Source organism: Heptranchias perlo, chromosome 13 (assembly GCF_035084215.1).
Source record: "Heptranchias perlo isolate sHepPer1 chromosome 13, sHepPer1.hap1, whole genome shotgun sequence".
In the NCBI taxonomy this organism is placed as follows: domain Eukaryota; kingdom Metazoa; phylum Chordata; class Chondrichthyes; order Hexanchiformes; family Hexanchidae; genus Heptranchias; species Heptranchias perlo.
Window position 1 is genome coordinate 763,990 of NC_090337.1, and position 19,581 is coordinate 783,570.

The 19,581-nt window shown below is 50.6% G+C and overlaps 1 protein-coding gene across 5 annotated transcripts in view; it reads right to left on the reverse strand.

The window, feature by feature from the left end:
• masp1 (MBL associated serine protease 1) overlaps window positions 1-19,581 on the reverse strand; it is a 409,480-nt gene that overhangs the window by 213,587 nt on the left and 176,312 nt on the right. For all 5 annotated transcript variants that reach the window (XR_010965392.1, XM_067994819.1, XM_067994820.1 and 2 more), the window contains exon 6: window positions 18,728-18,875. Coding sequence is in view for 4 of the 5 variants with exons in the window: in XM_067994819.1 (XP_067850920.1) it covers window positions 18,728-18,875 (148 nt within the window). In the remaining variant the exon portion in view is untranslated. The remainder of the gene's footprint in view (window positions 1-18,727; window positions 18,876-19,581) is intronic.

The window sequence follows — 19,581 nt, forward strand, 5'->3', positions numbered from 1 at the left end:
TGGTCCTGACATGACCACAACCTTGGAGGCCCAGAAATGGAAAAATAAAGGTGTGAAGTTTCACTCCAACAGGTGAAGAATTGATCCTAGGGGATTTTAAACTTTTTATCTGTTCTGGCAGTATTTTTATGCCAGTCTTGCCATCCGCACTCCTGTTAGTGGCAGAAGACAAACATTCTCAGGATGCAAAGTGGTTTTGGCACTCAGAAATGCAAATTAGATTGATTTCTTTCAAGGAATAATTTTGGGATCCAGTATACGAGTAATGTGAGACATGTCATGTGGTGAGTGTAACAGGCTCGGGAGGAACAGGTGACTTTGGACCTCTGATTCCCAAAGCTCTCCCCCACTGGGGGTTTTCCTCACCTCATCTCTGGGTCTGTTGTAGACTCATTGATAGAGATTGATTACTATGATTAGTCAACAACTCCATTATCATTATATCATGCGACTACCAGGGTGGTAGAAGGGAACTAGATGGGCCTCGGTCTTTTATTGGCTAGCAATTCCTATGCTCCTTTGAAAGCAGGTCTACTGCTCCTGATCATGATGGATGGGGCCGCTGTTTCTATGCTTCATGGGTCAAGAATGTTCGTACATTTCACAGACCTACCCTGCCATTCACTCCTAACTTCTCAAGGACCAAACAACAATCCCTAACACAACAGGGTTACAGTGTCCTCCTCTTCTGATTATTGTTTTACATTTTTTCTTACTTCTCCTTTCCACCTCTTTTCTCTCTCTCCTAATCCACTTTCTTTTCCTCTCTTTATTTTTCTTTCTGTATCTAATTTGACTCTAATTCACCCCATTTCCTTCTCTCTCATTCACTCTGTTTTTTTCTCTATCCTTTTCTTTCATTAGTTAAGGAGATAGGCCATTGGGATGATGTTCATGAGGCCTCAGATGCCCCGTTGTCAATTTGCATTTTCAGCAATGTGCAGTGCAAATATAGTTCGATGTGAAGGGTGAGATAAAAAGATCGCTCGCCACGAGATGGGTGATTCCAGCAAATTCTGGCCATTGATTGAGAAAGGCAATAGTAAGACAAAGACCAAAGTAATAGATTGGAAAAAACACTAATTTTGAGGGGATGAGAATGGAACTAGGGAAGGTAAACTGGAAAAAAATATTGGCAAAGAGATAGACGAGCAGTGGGAAATATTTTAAAAAGTGATCAATAGAGTTCAGGAGAACTATATTCCTCTAAAAAATCAAAGATATGAAGAGACTTAAGATAGAAAGGGCGGAGATAATTGATAAACTGACCAAACTTAGAAAACCCCTGGTCCGGATGGATTGCATCCGCACATTCTAAAAGAAGTTAGGGAGGAGATAGCAGAGGCACTTTCACATATATATAAAAATTTACTCGAGAAGGGAATAGTGCCAGAGGACTGGCGGACAACCCATGTGATTCCTATATTTAAAAAGGGAGATAGAACAAGTCCAGGGAACTACAGACCAGTTAGCTTAATGTCGGTGATAGGAAAGATAATGGAATCTTTACTCAAAGATGTAATAGAGAAACATCTAGAAACCCAAAATATAATAAAGAATAGTCAGCACGGATTTCAGAAGGGAAGGCCATGCTTGACCAACCTTATTGAATTCTTTGAAGAAGTGACAGAAAGAGTAGACAAGGGTAATGTAGTAGATGTAATATATTTGGATTTTCGAAAGGCCTTTGATAAGGTACCATATAGTAGACTTATGACTAAAGTCAGAGCATTTGGAGTCAGGGGACAATTAGCAGAATGGATAGCAAGCTGGCCACAAAACAGAAAACAGAGAGTAAGGGTTAAAGGACTGGCAAAAGGTGGGAAGTGGTGTTCCACAGGGATCGGTGCTGGGATCATTGTTCACCATTTACATAAATGATTTAGACTCAGAAATTGGAATACAATTTCAAAATTTGGGGATGACACCAAGTTGGAGGGTATAGTTAACACTGAGGAGGACTGCAACAAAATGCAAGAAGACATTAATAAACTTGTAGAATGGGCATGTAATGGGCAAATTAATTTCAATTTGGTTAAGTGTGAGGTGGTGGATTTTGGCAGGAAGAATAAGGAGGCCATGTACTACTTGGATAATAAGAGTCTAAATGGGGTAGTGGAGCAGAGGGATCTGGGGGTACAGATACACAAATCACTAAAAGTAGCAACACCGGTTAATAAGGCCATAAAAAAGCAAACCAAGCACTGGGGTTCATTTCTAGAGGGATAGAATTGAAAAGCAGAGAAGTTATGTTAAACTTGTATAGAACTTTGGTTAGATCATGAGGGAGAAAGGAAAGGAAGGATATGCTGATAGGGTTAGATGAAGTAGGGAGGGAGGAGGCTCGTGTGGAGCATAAATACCAGCATAGACCATTTGGACTTTTGCCTGTGCTGTAAATTCTATATAATGGAGTCCCACAGGGAGATGTTTGGGCCAATGCTCTTCATCATTATCTATGATGTCAATGAGGGAATCAGGGGAACGGTCTGCATATTCAGGGATGATATGTTTCGATGTAAGGATCTTGGGTGAGAAAAACAGATTATGGGCAGCTCTAGACGTGATAGAAGAATGGGCCCATATCTGACTGATGTCTTCCAATAAAGGTAAATGCAGTGTTACGTATGTGGGTTGGGACAACACCAGGCTTGTGTGCACCACGCAGGATTGCATGCTCGAGGCTGCTGAGTGGTAGAAGGATCTGAGTGTTCTGGTACATGAATCACTGAAGGTCTATCACCGCTGTGAGGCTATTGAAAAAGAAAATAGAGTGTTCGGATGTACTGCCAAACACAAAACAAGAAGGACTATTCAGTCTCTGTGCAAGGCCTTGGTCAGGCCTCATCTGGAAGACTATTTCCAGTTTTGGTCCCCTTACATGGTGGCTGATATAGAATCCCTGTAGAAGGTTCAGAAGAGGGCCAGTAGATTGATACTTGACTTAAAGGTCCTCAGTTACCATGATAGGTTTAGAGAACTGGGGCCTTTTACTCTAAAAAAGCGCAGACTTTGAGGATATTTGATCAAGGTCTCTAAAATAATGAGTGATTAGATTTGAAGATAGGTGATATGAGCTGGATAGGTTCAGGAGGACCATGGGACATGTGTATACATTACATAAGCATAGAACAAGGTTAGATGTTAGAAGGTACTTCATTTTGCAGAGTTGTTCACCACCGGAATAAGTTTCTGGCTCATGCAGTTAGTGCAGATTCTCTGCAAACATTCAAAAGGAAGCTGGAGGAGTTCCTGCATTGGGTATTGAGGATGTGTCTCCCAGTCACTGTGATCTCTTGGAGCTTGTTTGATTCCCTTCAGGGTCAGGGAGGAATTTCCCAGTGTGTTTTCCTAAATTATCAACACCAACATCAACATCAGCATCACTGACATCAACTTTAACATCACCATGTTATCAATATCAACACAACAACAACAACTTGCATTTATACAGCGCCTTTAACGTAGTGAAACGTCCCAAGGCGCTTCACAGGAGCGATTATCAAACAAAATTTGACACCGAGCCACATAAATAGATATCAGCACAGGTGACCAAAAGCTTGGTCAAAGAGGTAGGTTTTAAGGAGCGTCTTAAAGGAGGAGAGAGAGGCCGAGGGGTTTAGGGAGGGAATTCCAGAGCTTAGGGCCCAGGCAGCTGAAGGCCCGGTCGCCAGTGGTGGAGCGATGAAAATCGGGGATGCACAAGAGGCCAGAATTGGAGGAGCGCAGAGATCTCGGAGGGTTGTTGGGCTGGAGGAGGTTACAGAGATAGGGAGGGGTGGGGCCATGGAGGGATTTGAAAACAAGGATGAGAATTTTAAAATCGAGGCGTTCCCGGACTGGGAGCCAATGTAGGTCAGCGAGCACAGGAGTGATGGGTGAACGGGACTTGGTGCGAGTTAGGATACGGGCAGCAGAGTTTTGGATGAGCTCAAGTTTATGGAGGGTAAAAGATGGGAGGCCGGCCAGGAGAACATTGGAATAGTCCAGTCTGGAGGTAACAAAGGCACGGATGAGGGTTTCAGCAGCAGATGAGCTGAGGCGGGGCGGAGACGGGCGATGTTACGGAGGTGGAAGTAGACGGTCTTGGTGATGGAGAGGATATGGGGTCAGAAGCTCATCTCAGGGTCAAATAGGAGGCCAAGGTTGTGAACGGCCTGGTTCAGCGTCAGACAGTGACCGGGGAGAGGGATGGGGTCGGTGGATGGGGAGAGGGATGGAGTCGGTGGATGGGGAGAGGGATGGAGTCGGTGGATGGGGAGAGGGATGGAGTCGGTGGCCGCGGAGAGGGATGGAGTCGGTGGCCGGGGAGAGGGATGGAGTCGGTGGATGGGGAGAGGGATGGAGTCGGTGGATGGGGAGAGGGATGGAGTCGGTGGTCGGGGAGAGGGATGGAGTCGGTGGTCGGGGATAGGGATGGACTCGGTGGCCGGGGAGAGGGATGGGGTCGGTGGCCGGGGAGAGGGATGGAGTCGGTGGCCGGGGATAGGGATGGACTCGGTGGCCGGGGAGAGGGATGGAGTCGGTGGATGGGGAGAGGGATGGAGTCGGTGGCCGGGGAGAGGGATGGACTCGGTGGATGGGGAGAGGGATGGAGTCGGTGGCTCGGGGAGAGGGATGGAGTCGGTGGCCGGGGAGAGGGATGGACTCGGTGGTCGGGGAGAGGGATGGAGTCGGTGGCCGGGGAGAGGGATGGAGTCGGTGGCCGGGGAGAGGGATGGACTCGGTGGATGGGGACTGAAGACAATGGCTTCAGTCTTCCCAATATTTAGCTGGAGGAAATTTTTGCTCATCCAGTACTGGGTGTCGGACAAGCAATGCGACAAATGAGAGACAGTGGAGGGGTGGAGGGAGGTGGTTGTGAGGTAGAGCTGGGTGTCGTCAACGTACATGTGGAATCTGACGTTGTGTTTTCGGATGATGTCGCCGAGGGGCAGCATGTAGATGAGGAATGGGAGGGGCCAAGGATAGATCCTGAGGGGATTCCAGAGATAACGGTGCGGGAGCAGGAAGAGAAGCCATTGCAGGAGATTCTCCGACTACGACTGGAGAGATAAGAATGGAACCAGGTGAGCGCAGTCCCACCCAACTGGACAACGGAGGAGAGGAGTTGGAGGAGGATGGTGTGGCCAACCGTGTCAAAGGCAGCAGACAGCTGGAGAAGGATGAGGAGTGATAGTTTACCACGGTCATAGTCACAGAGGATGTCATTTGTAACTTTGATAAGGCCTGTTTCAGTACTGTGCCAGGGGCGGAAACCTGATTGGAGGATTCAAACATGGAGTTGTGGGAAAGATTTGGGAGGCGACAACACGTTCAAGACTTTGGAGAGGAAAGGGAGGTTGGAGACGGGGTGGTAGTTTGTAAGGACAGAGGCATCAGGGTGGGTTTTTTGAGGAGGGGGGTGATGACGGCAGATTTAATGGAGAGGGGGACAGTACCCGAGGAGAGGGAACCGTTAACAATATCAGCTAACATGGGGGCCAAGAGGGGATGTTGGGTGGTCAGCAGTTAGATGGGAATAGGGTCGAGGGAGCAGGAGTTGGGTCTCATGGACAAGATGAGCTTGGAGAGTGTATGAGGGGAGATAGGAGAGAAACTAAAGGAAGATGTGAGTTCAAGGCTAAGGCAGGGGGGAACCAGGGGGGAAGTTTGGCTCGGTGGGGTGGGGAAGGCAGGGAAGAGGCAGAAGCAACTGAAAGGATCTCAATCTTAGTGATAAAGAATTCCATGAGCTCCTTGCACTTTTTGTTGGAGCTGAGGGTGGAGGAGGCAGGGGAGAGGGGTTTAAGAAGACGGTTTGTAGTGAAGAGAAGCCGGGGGTTATCTTTGCATTCCAGGATGATCCTGGAATAGTGAGCAGTTTTGGGAGAGGAGAGCAGGATCCGATAGTGCTTTATGTGGTCCAGCTCGATCTGGCGATGAATGGATAAACCAGTTGTCTGCCATAAACGTTCAAGTCTGCGTCCCTTGGACTTAAGGGAGTGGAGATGAGGGCTGTACCAGGGGTAATGACCAGGGTGAGAGAGGGTAATGGTTTTAATGGGGACAAGGGCATCAAAAGTGGAGGTGAGCGTGTGATTGAGCAGATCGGTAGCTGCAGAAATGTCGTGGTGAATGGAGGGCCAGAGGCTGGAGAGTTGGGAATTTGAAAGTGCCGATGTAAGTGACTTGGGCGAGAGTTTTTCCCAGGGGTGGACATAGAAGGAAGTGGGGTTGGGAGGGGGAAGGATTATGTGGGTGGAGAGGGATCCAAGGAAGTGATCAGAGACGGCCTTATCTGCGATTGACACGATGGGAGTGGAGAGACCATGTGAGATGGCAAAGTTAAGGGCGTGGCCGTGAATATGGGCTGGGGAGTTTATATGGAGGGAGAGATTAAGGGAGGATAGGAGGGCAGTGAACTCCGAGGAGAGAGAGCATGATGAGTTGAGATGGAGGTTGAAATCACTGAGGATGAGGAGTTGCTCAGTGCAGATCCTGAGGGAGGGAAGCAGCGAAGATATCGCGGTAAGAAGCTTGGTGTGGTGCTTGGGAGGGCGGCAGGGAACGAGCATCTTAAAGGGGAGGTGAGAGGGGTGGAACAAGGTGAGATGCTCAAAGGAGAAGGTGGTGGCAGAGGAGTAGGGGGACAGACCAAGGTGTGATTTGGTGAAAAGGGCCACACCACCACCGTGGCGGTCTGGGCGGGGCACGTGGTGGAAGATATAGCCAGGAAACACCAGCATCACTGGCACCTTGAAGATCATCATTATCACTGATATTATCACTGATTCTATCACTGATATTATTACTAATATTATCACTGATATTATCACTGATTCTATCACTGATATTATTACTAATATTATCACTGATATTATTACTAATATTATCACTGATTTTATCACTGATATTATCACTGATTGTATCACTGATATTATCACTGATATTATCACTGATATTATTACTAATATTATCACTGATATTATTACTAATATTATCACTGATTTTATCAGATATTGTCACTGATATTATCACTGATATTATCAGATATTGTCACTGATATTATCACTGATATTATCACTAATATTATCACTGATATCACTATTATCACTGATATTATCAGATATTATCACTAATATTATCACTATTATCACTGATATTATCACTGATATTAGCAGATATTATCACTAATATTATCAAGTGCATCAACATCATTAACATCAAACATCAAAATTATCAACAACATCAGCATCAAAACCATGAACATGAAATTCATCATCATCATTGGCCGTATCCACCTCAACACTGGCATCAGGATCAACACTGAGATCAGGATCAACACTGAGATCAGGATCAACACTGGCATCAGGATCAACACTGAGATCAGGATCAACACTGAGATCAGGATCAACACTGGCATCAGGATCAACACTGAGATCAGGATCAACACTGAGATCAGGATCAACACTGAGATCAGGATCAACACTGGCATCAGGATCAACACTGAGATCAGGATCAACACTGAGATCAGGATCAACACTGAGATCAAGAACATAATCAACAATGTCAACATTGTCATCTTCATCATCATCTTCATCAACAACAACCTGCACTATCTGGAGCATCTTTCATAGAACAAACATCCCCAGACATTGAGGAACGTCCAACAAGAAGCAGGAGTAAAATGCTAGAGACAGTTGCAGGGTGAAGATGTGAAAAGTATTTGCAGGTATGAAAAGACAAGAGGAGGCTGGTCAGACAATCGCAGAGTGTGACCTGGTCCTGGGTGGAGTGGAGAGAAGAGAGAAGGTGGCGTTGGGTTTGTACAGTAAGTCAGAGTCAGAAGAATGGAAAGTGCAGGTTAAGATACAGGGCTGGGGAGGATAGTTGAATGCAGTGAGGCCTGAGAGGGATTTGAAAATGAGGATGAGGGTATTTAAGTTGAAATGCTGGGGACAGGCACTGGGGAATGTATCATCATAACACAGTAGGTACAGCACAGGAGGAGGCCATTCAGCCCATTGTTCCTGTGCCGGCTCTTTGAAAGATGTCTCCAATTAGTCCCATTCCCTGGCCCTTCCCCCATAGGCCTGTAAATTTTTCCCTTCAAGTATTTCTCCAACTTCCTTTTGAAAGTTATTATTGAATCTGCTTCCTCCGCCCTTTCAGGCAGTGAATTCCAGATCAGAACAACTCACTGTGTAAAAAAATATTTCCTCGTCTCACCTCTGGCTCTTTTGCCAATCACCTTAAATCTGTGTCCTCTGGTTACCGACCCTTCTGCCACTGGAAACAGTTTCTCCTTATTTACTCTGTCAAAACCCTTCATGATTTTGAACACTTCTATCAAATCTCCCCTTAACCTTCTCTGCTCTAAGGAGAACAATCCCAGCTTCTCCAGTCTCTCCACATAACTGAAGTCCCTCATCCCTGGTACCATTCTAGTGAATCTCCTCTGCACCCTCTCTAAGGCCTTGACATCCTTCCTAAAGTGTGGTGCCCAGAATTGATCACAATGTGTCAGACTGTGTGCAGCAGGTGATGGGTCAACTGGAGCAGTTCACCACGCACATCTGCAGGCCTGATTGACCCACATCTGCAGGCCTGATTGACTCTCATCTGCAGCACCCTGTCTTACAAATTCCCCAGTGCCTGAAGCTTATGGCAGCTCCAGAAATATGAGCCAGGAATGCCTGATGATGCAGGCCCGAGGCACAGGCTGTGGTTTTGCCACAGATGGGCAGGCTGTGGGGGCAGAGGCCCAGGGTGCCACATGTGATTAAGTCTGTCTTTTCCAACCTTTAGGCACTTGGGGCTGGGCTACAGACCAGAATCTCCGAGGCTTCATTGAACGCATTGGTCTGTTATCATGCAGCTCAGTGGTAGTACAGAGGCAGTGTCCAGTGCCTGTGGTGATACAGAGACAGTGTCCAGTGCCTGTGGTGATACAGAGACAGTGTCCAGTGCCTGTGGTGATACAGAGACAGTGTCCAGTGCATGTGGTGATACAGAGACAGTGTCCAGTGCCTGTGGTGATACAGAGACAGTGTCCAGTGCCTGTGGTGATACAGAGACAGTGTCCAGTGCCTGTGGTGATACAGAGACAGTGTCCAGTGCCTGTGGTGATACAGAGGCAGTGTCCAGTGCCTGTGGTGATACAGAGACAGTGTCCAGTGCCTGTGGTGATACAGAGGCAGTGTCCAGTGCCTGTGGTGATACAGAGACAGTGTCCAGTGCCTGTGGTGAGACAGAGGCAGTGTCCAGTGCCTGTGGTGATACAGAGACAGTGTCCACTACCTGTGGTGATACAGAGACAGTGTCCAGTGCCTGTGGTGATACAGAGGCAGTGTCCACTACCTGTGGTGATACAGAGACAGTGTCCAGTGCCTGTGGTGAGACAGAGACAGTGTCCAGTGCCTGTGGTGATACAGAGACAGTGTCCAGTACCTGTGGTGATACAGAGACAGTGTCCAGTGCCTGTGGTGATACAGAGACAGTGTCCAGTGCCTGTGGTGATACAGAGACAGTGTCCAGTGCCTGTGGTGATACAGAGACAGTGTCCAGTGCCTGTGGTGATACAGAGACAGTGTCCAGTGCCTGTGGTGATACAGAGACAGTGTCCAGTGCCTGTGGTGAGACAGAGATAGTGTCCAGTGCCTGTGGTGATACAGAGACAGTGTCCAGTGCCTGTGGTGATACAGAGGCAGTGTCCAGTGCCTGTGGTGATACAGAGACAGTGTCCAGTGCCTGTGGTGATATAGAGACAGTGTCCAGTGCCTGTGGTGATACAGAGATAGTGTCCAGTGCCTGTGGTGATACAGAGACAGTGTCCAGTGCCTGTGGTGATACAGAGACAGTGTCCAGTACCTGTGGTGATACAGAGACAGTGTCCAGTGCCTGTGGTGAGACAGAGACAGTGTCCAGTGCCTGTTGTGATACAGAGACAGTGTCCAGTGCCTGTGGTGATACAGAGACAGTGTCCAGTGCCTGTGGTGAGACAGAGACAGTGTCCAGTGCCTGTGGTGATACAGAGACAGTGTACAGTGCCTGTGGTGATACAGAGACAGTGTCCAGTGCCTGTGGTGATATAGAGACAGTGTCCAGTGCCTGTGGTGATACAGAGATAGTGTCCAGTGCCTGTGGTGATACAGAGACAGTGTCCAGTGCCTGTGGTGATACAGAGACAGTGTCCAGTACCTGTGGTGATACAGAGACAGTGTCCAGTGCCTGTGGTGAGACAGAGACAGTGTCCAGTGCCTGTGGTGATACAGAGACAGTGTCCAGTGCCTGTGGTGATACAGAGATAGTGTCCAGTGCCTGTGGTGATACAGAGACAGTGTCCAGTGCCTGTGGTGATACAGAGACAGTGTCCAGTGCCTGTGATGATACAGAGACAGTGTCCAGTGCCTGTGGTGATACAGAGACAGTGTCCAGTGCCTGTGGTGATACAGAGACAGTGTCCAGTGCCTGTGATGATACAGAGACAGTGTCCAGTGCCTGTGGTGATACAGAGACAGTGTCCAGTGCCTGTGGTGATACAGAGACAGTGTCCAGTGCCTGTGGTGATACAGAGACAGTGTCCAGTGCCTGTGGTGATACAGAGACAGTGTCCAGTGCCTGTGGTGATACAGAGACAGTGTCCAGTGCCTGTGGTGATACAGAGACAGTGTCCAGTGCCTGTGGTGATACAGAGATAGTGTCCAGTGCCTGTGGTGATACAGAGACAGTGTCCAGTGCCTGTGGTGATACAGAGACAGTGTCCAGTGCCTGTGATGATACAGAGACAGTGTCCAGTGCCTGTGGTGATACAGAGACAGTGTCCAGTGCCTGTGGTGATACAGAGACAGTGTCCAGTGCCTGTGATGATACAGAGACAGTGTCCAGTGCCTGTGGTGATACAGAGACAGTGTCCAGTGCCTGTGGTGATACAGAGACAGTGTCCAGTGCCTGTGGTGATACAGAGACAGTGTCCAGTGCCTGTGGTGAGACAGAGACAGTGTCCAGTGCCTGTGGTGATACAGAGACAGTGTCCAGTGCCTGTGGTGATACAGAGACAGTGTCCAGTGCCTGTGGTGATACAGAGATAGTGTCCAGTGCCTGTGGTGATACAGAGACAGTGTCCAGTGCCTGTGGTGATACAGAGACAGTGTCCAGTGCCTGTGATGATACAGAGACAGTGTCCAGTGCCTGTGGTGATACAGAGACAGTGTCCAGTGCCTGTGGTGATACAGAGACAGTGTCCAGTGCCTGTGATGATACAGAGACAGTGTCCAGTGCCTGTGGTGATACAGAGACAGTGTCCAGTGCCTGTGGTGATACAGAGACAGTGTCCAGTGCCTGTGGTGATACAGAGACAGTGTCCAGTGCCTGTGGTGAGACAGAGACAGTGTCCAGTGCCTGTGGTGATACAGAGACAGTGTCCAGTGCCTGTGGTGATACAGAGACAGTGTCCAGTGCCTGTGGTGATACAGAGACAGTGTCCAGTGCCTGTGGTGAGACAGAGACAGTGTCCAGTGCCTGTGGTGATACAGAGACAGTGTCCAGTGCCTGTGGTGAGACAGAGACAGTGTCCAGTGCCTGTGGTGATACAGAGACAGTGTCCAGTGCCTGTGGTGATACAGAGACAGTGTCCAGTGCCTGTGGTGATACAGAGACAGTGTCCAGTGCCTGTGGTGATACAGAGACAGTGTCCAGTGCCTGTGGTGATACAGAGACAGTGTCCAGTGCCTGTGGTGATACAGAGACAGTGTCCAGTGCCTGTGGTGATACAGAGACAGTGTCCAGTGCCTGTGATGATACAGAGACAGTGTCCAGTGCCTGTGGTGATACAGAGACAGTGTCCAGTGCCTGTGGTGATACAGAGACAGTGTCCAGTGCCTGTGGTGATACAGAGACAGTGTCCAGTGCCTGTGGTGAGACAGAGACAGTGTCCAGTGCCTGTGGTGATACAGAGACAGTGTCCAGTGCCTGTGGTGATACAGAGACAGTGTCCAGTGCCTGTGGTGATACAGAGATAGTGTCCAGTGCCTGTGGTGATACAGAGACAGTGTCCAGTGCCTGTGGTGATACAGAGACAGTGTCCAGTGCCTGTGATGATACAGAGACAGTGTCCAGTGCCTGTGGTGATACAGAGACAGTGTCCAGTGCCTGTGGTGATACAGAGACAGTGTCCAGTGCCTGTGATGATACAGAGACAGTGTCCAGTGCCTGTGGTGATACAGAGACAGTGTCCAGTGCCTGTGGTGATACAGAGACAGTGTCCAGTGCCTGTGGTGATACAGAGACAGTGTCCAGTGCCTGTGGTGAGACAGAGACAGTGTCCAGTGCCTGTGGTGATACAGAGACAGTGTCCAGTGCCTGTGGTGATACAGAGACAGTGTCCAGTGCCTGTGGTGATACAGAGACAGTGTCCAGTGCCTGTGGTGAGACAGAGACAGTGTCCAGTGCCTGTGGTGATACAGAGACAGTGTCCAGTGCCTGTGGTGAGACAGAGACAGTGTCCAGTGCCTGTGGTGATACAGAGACAGTGTCCAGTGCCTGTGGTGATACAGAGACAGTGTCCAGTGCCTGTGGTGATACAGAGACAGTGTCCAGTGCCTGTGGTGATACAGAGACAGTGTCCAGTGCCTGTGGTGATACAGAGACAGTGTCCAGTGCCTGTGGTGATACAGAGACAGTGTCCAGTGCCTGTGGTGATACAGAGACAGTGTACAGTGCCTGTGGTGAGACAGATATTGGGAAATTGTGGGTGTGATGGGGGCGGGCGGTTCCTAATATCGGGGAAATCCCATTTGGGTTTGGAGCCCGGCTCCAACCCGCCGACTTCCGGGTTCTCCATTGATGCGTCTGGGTGCTCCCGCGCCTCCCGAATGCGGAAGTCCCACCGGCGATTAAAGCCGGCGGGATGATACTTTACACAGTTGTTCAGGTACTTTAAGTACTTCAGGTACTTAATTTTCTTCAGATTTTGGCAGGGGTGCGATTTTGAAGCATCCTCAGCGTGTTTCCCGTGCTGTGGGATACACGCCATGTTGCAACAGACGTGTTTCAGCCAGCGGCCAGTGGGAGATTCAAATGCTTATTTGACAGATGGGGAGAAAAGGTCATTATTGCAGCAGGGCACTCTGTGATTTCAGACAAAGTTTTGGCTGCGGGATCTTTGAGTTTTCACTGAAAATTCTTACTTTCCACTCAAAATTCTGCTGTTCAAACATATTTACCTACTTTGCGGACCCCCTCAAACTCACACTGTCAGGATGGGGGGGGCGCCATGGCTGCATTCATCACTTCATCCGAGGATGAGCAACATCACCGGCCTCGCCAGGCACACCGTCCACCTCCGCCACGTGGAGCTCCACAAAACAGTGCAGCGCCACAGGCACAAGAGCACAGGGGGCAACAACAGAGAGAGCAACGTCGCAGGAGGCACTACCCTCACTAGAGGGTCTACAGACCGAGGCTCAGCTTCCTGGACCTCTCCGAGGAGCAGTGCATACGGAGGCTCAGAGTCAGTCGCCAGGTAGTCGCCAACATCTGCAGCCTCCTTCATGCCGAGCTGCTCCCAGCTGGGCCCAAGCAGCATCTCCTTACCTGTCGCTGTGAAAGTCACCACTGCCCTCAACTTCTTCACCTCCGGATCATTCCAGGGTGCCACCGGGGATATCGCCGGGGTCTCTCAGTCGTCTGCACACAAGTGCATAAGGCAGGTCACCGACGGCTTGTTTCGCAGGGCCTCGCACTACGTCAACTTCCCCATGGACAACCTCAGCCAGACGGAGAGAGCAGTGGGATTCCACGCTGTGGCTGGCTTCCCATGGGTGCAGGGTGTAATCGATTGCACCCATATAGCAATACGAGCACCTCCACACGAGCCAGGACTGTTCATCAACAGGAAGGGCCATCACTCCATCAACAGGAAGGGCCATCACTCCATCAACACTCAGCTCATTTGTGACCACCGCCAGAGATTCCTTCACGTGTGCGCCAGATTCCCTGGCAGCTGCCACATTCCTTCATCCTCCGGGAGCCCAACATCCCACCCCTCTTCCACGCACCAAACACCCGCAAGGACTGGCTCCTCGGGGACAAGGGATACCCCCTGCACACGTGGCTCATGACACCTCTGAGGAATCCCATCTCCGAGCAACAGCGTCGATATAACGACAGCCACATCGCCACCAGGTCTACAACTGAGCATATTATAGGGCTGCTCAAGATGTGCTTCAGGTGCCTTAATCGTTCTGGGGGAGCTCTTCAATACGCACCAGACAGAGTGGGACACATTACAGTCGTGTGTTGTGCCCTGCACAATATGGCACAACAGAGAAGGGGGGCCGCCAAAGGAGGCCTCATCCACATCTGCCATCCGCATTGAGGAGGAGGAGGAGGAGAAGGAGGAGGAGGCAGAGGAGGAGGAGCAACCCATGGGCAGAACAGCGGCTCACCTGGCTGCTCGTGAGGCCAGGGAGTCACTGATATGTGAACGGTTCTCCTAACATCAGACAGTGTGAAGAGTCCAGTCCTCACCACCTGGACAGAGCAGTGGCCACACCAGCCGGCCCCCCTGACCCCCCTGCACAAATCAGTCCTGCAACTATACATACACCCACTGTAGGGTGACCCAATGGGTGGCATCAAGTGTGGGTGTTCATGGTGAACCTCATGAAAGGGCCATATTAGAAAAGCCAGTGAAGAATGGCCAAGACGTGGCAGCAGTGGTGACAATAATAATATTTAATGTGAGTTTAACAACAAGCAAATATAAATAAAAAACATGACCAACCGTCAAACACCCTTGTGCATCCCCTTCGTGCTCACAAAACCTTCGCCTTTCTCTTCTGACTATTCCCACGTGGTGCCTCCCCTGTGGCTGCAGCAGAGGTAGTGGCAGGTTGCTCTTGTTCATGCCCTGACCAATTAGACGCTTTGGGCCGACGCCCTCTAGGTTTCGGTGCCTGTGAGGACCCCTCCAAAGAGGCAGACTCGACCACCTTGCGGGTACTGGTTGAGAGGGAGGCAACGGGTGAGACGTGGGGGCGCTTTGAGTGGCGTCCCCACTTCCATGTCCCCTTTCGGCATCATCCCTCCCCTGGGCCAGGCCCACATCACTCCTACCACCCTGCTGGACGAGTTTGGAGGACATGTGTGAAGCCTTGTCAGGCCAGTGCCAGTGCATCTGCCTGCCTGTGACAGTATCTCAGAGAGTTGCTCATGTCCCTGTGACACTATCTCAGAGATGCCCTCAAGTCCCTGTGACAGTATCTCAGAGATTCCCTCCTGTACCTGTGCCACCATTGCACTCATGCAGGAGTTGGACTCCTCCATCCTCTGCGCGATTGTGGAGAGTGCGTGTGGCACCTGTTCCAGCACCTCGCAAATGTGCTGCTGCCCCTCGATCATTCTCCTTTTAAAGGATGGCCCCCAGGGTTCAGTTGAGCAGAGCCTGGAGAAGAGAGCTCCCACCGACTCGGACTCTCCACAGCTGCCCCTGCCACCAGTGTCTGCTCGTGCTCACGTTTGTGGTGACTCACCATGTGCGACCCCAACTAAGTGAGGACAGGGACCCACCGAGGTGTGTGTATCTGCGCTGGTGAATGGCTCGCTCAGATGTGACGGTGCCCCCTCAGAGGCCGGCAGGTCCTCTGAGGAATCACCCTCTGCCGTCACAGCGGTCGCTGAAGGGCCTGTAAGGGAACAGAAGGCAATATTAAGCATCATCACAGATGTGTCATGTTGCGATGAGCATACTGAGGTGCTGAAGATGGCGGGGCATGTTACCATCGATTGATATTGTGAGTGCTGAATGTTAAAGTTCAGTCACCAGTTGTTTGTGGGGGGCCAGTCTCAGCGTCCCCGAGGGACAGGCACTCGAGGGTTCGGCTCAGCTCCAGCGCCTCCTGCTCCGCGCCTGCGAGGACGACTACCTGTTGTCGCCCCCCTCCGGTCCTCGTCCTCTCCCGTGCATTCTGAGCTCTCTCCTATAAGAGGAGAAAGTAGAGCTGCGTGAGTGAGTGATGGTGACGTGGCCAACCGCTGAATGCATTGGTTGGATGAGGCTGACCGTGAAAGAGGGTGAGTATGAGACAGAGCCATGACACTGTATGAGCATTGAGTTGAGTGGTAGTGGTGGGGTGACCAATGGGGAGGTGAGGAAGTGCTGAGGAAATGCAGGTAAGTTGAGGATGAGCTTTGAGTGGATTGGGGAGTGATATATTGGAGTAACGTTGGCAGTGCAGAATGAGTTGTGGGGTGGGGGCGGTGATGTGGAAGACGGAGTGTAGGAGAATGAGTAAGTTACTCACTTTGACTGACCTGGTTCGGTCATTGAAGCGCTTCCTGCACTGGATCCAGGTGTGGGAGATGTTGCTGCTGCTGGTGACCTCCTCTGCCACCTCGAGCCAGGCCATCTTGGTGGCAGAGACAGGCCACTTCCTCCCGACCTCCGGGTAGAAAATATCCCTCCTCCCCCTCACCCCATCCAGTAGCACCTGGAGTGAGGCATCGCTGAATCTAGGAGCAGCCTTTCCCCTTGTGCTGCTCCATTGTGGTGTGTGGGTGTTTGCTCCAGGAGCAGCCATTGGAGGACTGCCCCTTTAAAAAGACCTCCTCCAGCTGACAGCCTGTGATGTGGGTGCGCAGTCCGCCCGCTGCGCAGCTTTCAGACGCCAAACCCGGAAGCCACATTAAGCGGCTCCAATTGACTCGCGATCGCGTGGAAAACGGACGTTTTTTGTTGGGCGGGTTACCCACCCAGGTGTCAGGAAAGAGGCAAAATAAGTGCCACCTTCAGCAGGTCCGTCTCAGCATCTCGCAGCATCGAGACAAAACCCACCTCAGGCCTGAGGACCATCAAGACACGGAGCACAGGTCCTCCCAGGTCCCTGCCACCCGGTAAACATTCACACGCAACACACTGCCACCAAGTGCAACATGGTGATATAGCACTAGGTGCGGACTCACACTCACGCTCACATATACTCACACTCACGCTCACATATACTCACACTCACACTCTCACACTCAAACTCATACACTCATGTTCACATAGACACTCAAACTCATATACGCCGCTCACATATACTCACACTCATATACTCACACTCACACACACTCACACACACTCACACTCACACATACACACTCAAATTCATACACTTACACTCACATACACACACTCTCACACACTCTCACACACACACAGACACACGCTAACACATACTCACAGACACACATGCACACACTCATAGACACACATACACATGCAAACACTCACAGGCACACACACTCATGCACACACAATCACAATCAAACACTCACTCGGTGTTGAGGGCCTGGGCCTGTGATGTTGTACTGGGCTGGATTAGGCCTAATTAGCTGGTTTGTGCTGGGGCAGCGGGTGAATTGTTACCTGACCTCAGGAGAGGAGGGATCAGCCGGCCGCTGCTCCTGACTATCCTCTGACTCCAGTTGGGAAATCCACACTTGGGGCTATTGGCTGAAGATTGGGCTGGACTGGGTATGGGCTGTACTGGATTGGACTAGGCTGGACTGGGTATGGGCTGAGTATGGGTGTACTGGACTGGACTAGGCTGGACTGGGTATGGGCTGTACTGGACTGGACTAGGCTGGACTGGGTATGGGCTGAGTATGGGTGTATTGGACTGGACTAGGCTGGACTGGGTATGGGCTGAGTATGGGTGTACTGGACTGGACTAGGCTGGATTGGGTATGGGCTGGGCTGGATTGGACTAGGCTGGACTAGGCTGGACTGGGTATGGGCTGTACTGGACTGGACTAGGCTGGACTGGGTATGGGCTGAGTATGGGTGTACTGGACTGGACTAGGCTGGACTGGGTATGGGCTGAGTATGGGTGTACTGGACTGGACTAGGCTGGATTGGGCTGGGCTGGGTATGGGCTGGGCTGGATTGGACTAGGCTGGACTGGGTATGGGCTGGGCTGGACTGGACTAGGCTGGACTGGGTATGGGCTGGGCTGGATTGGACTAGGCTGGACTGGGTATGGGCTGACCTGGACTGGACTAGGCTGGACTGGGTATGGGCTGAGTATGGGTGTACTAGATTGGACTAGGCTGGACTGGGTATGGGCTGGGCTGGATTGGACTAGGCTGGACTGGGTATGGGCTGGGCTGGACTGGACTAGGCTGGACTGGGTATGGGCTGGGCTGGATTGGACTAGGCTGGACTGGGTATGGGCTGACCTGGACTGGACTAGGCTGGACTGGGTATGGGCTGGGCTGGATTGGACTAGGCTGGACTGGGTATGGGCTGGGCTGGACTGGACTAGGCTGGACTGGGTATGGGCTGGGCTGGATTGGACTAGGCTGGACTGGGTATGGGCTGGGCTGGATTGGACTAGGCTGGACTGGGTATGGGCTGGGCTGGATTGGACTAGGCTGGACTGGGTATGGGCTGAGTATGGGTGTACTAGATTGGACTAGGCTGGACTGGGTATGGGCTGAGTATGGGTGTACTGGACTGGACTAGGCTGGGCTGGGTATGGGCTGGGCTGGATTGGACTAGGCTGGACTGGGTATGGGCTGTACTGGACTGGACTTGGATGCTCCGTATGACTGAATATCGTGCTGACACTCCGGCCCAGGCTCACGATGAGGAAGAGCTGGATGAACCCTGGGGACAGACAATGCCGGTGAGGAAGCCCCACAACGAGGAGTTAGGAGGAGAGGTGAACATTTCTAAACATGAGAGAACGCTGGAACCTACCGACAGATGTGAATGCAAACTTCCAACCATGGTTCTCTCCCGAGTCGTCGCTGTGGAACAGAATCTGCACACTGCTGCTGTTTGTTTCGATCTTTCCAGGACTCCGGTCTCCACACAAGGGGCCAATCTCCTTTATTCCAGCTTTAATCTGCAGCAGAGAGGGAGAAAACACAAAGATATGCAAACTGGAAATCCCAGCTCAGTGTCAGTGCGATGCTGCTGCTTCCACCTGGAAATGAGCAGATGGTTTCCAGATTCATTGGAAATAAAACAAATATAAATCAGGGGAAACATGGAAGAAATGATTGTTCATTATACATTTCCCACATGGAGCTGCTCTGAATTTAATGAAACTCATGTTTCACCCCCAGTGATGCTCATAATCCAGCCCGTCAATCGTTGTGATGTCATCAGTCTCCGTGTTATTGTGATGTCATCAGTCTCTGTGTTGTCGTGATGTCATCAGTCTCCATGTTATCGTGATGTCATCAGTCTCTGTGTTGTCGTGATGTCATCAGTCTCCGTGTTATCGTGATGTCATCAGTCTCTGTGTTGTCGTGATGTCATCAGTCTCCGTGTTATCGTGATGTCATCAGTCTCTGTGTTGTCGTGATGTCATCAGTCTCCGTGTTATCGTGATGTCATCAGTCTCTGTGTTGTCGTGATGTCATCAGTCTCCATGTTATCGTGATGTCATCAGTCTCTATGTTGTCGTGATGTCATCAGTCTCCATGTTATCGTGATGTCATCGGTCGCTGTGGTGTTGCTAATGCATTGAGCAGCTGTGGTGAGTGTGGATTCAGGTCTGATTCTCCCTCACAGTCTGGACATCCCCGGGTGGCCTCAGTGACCAC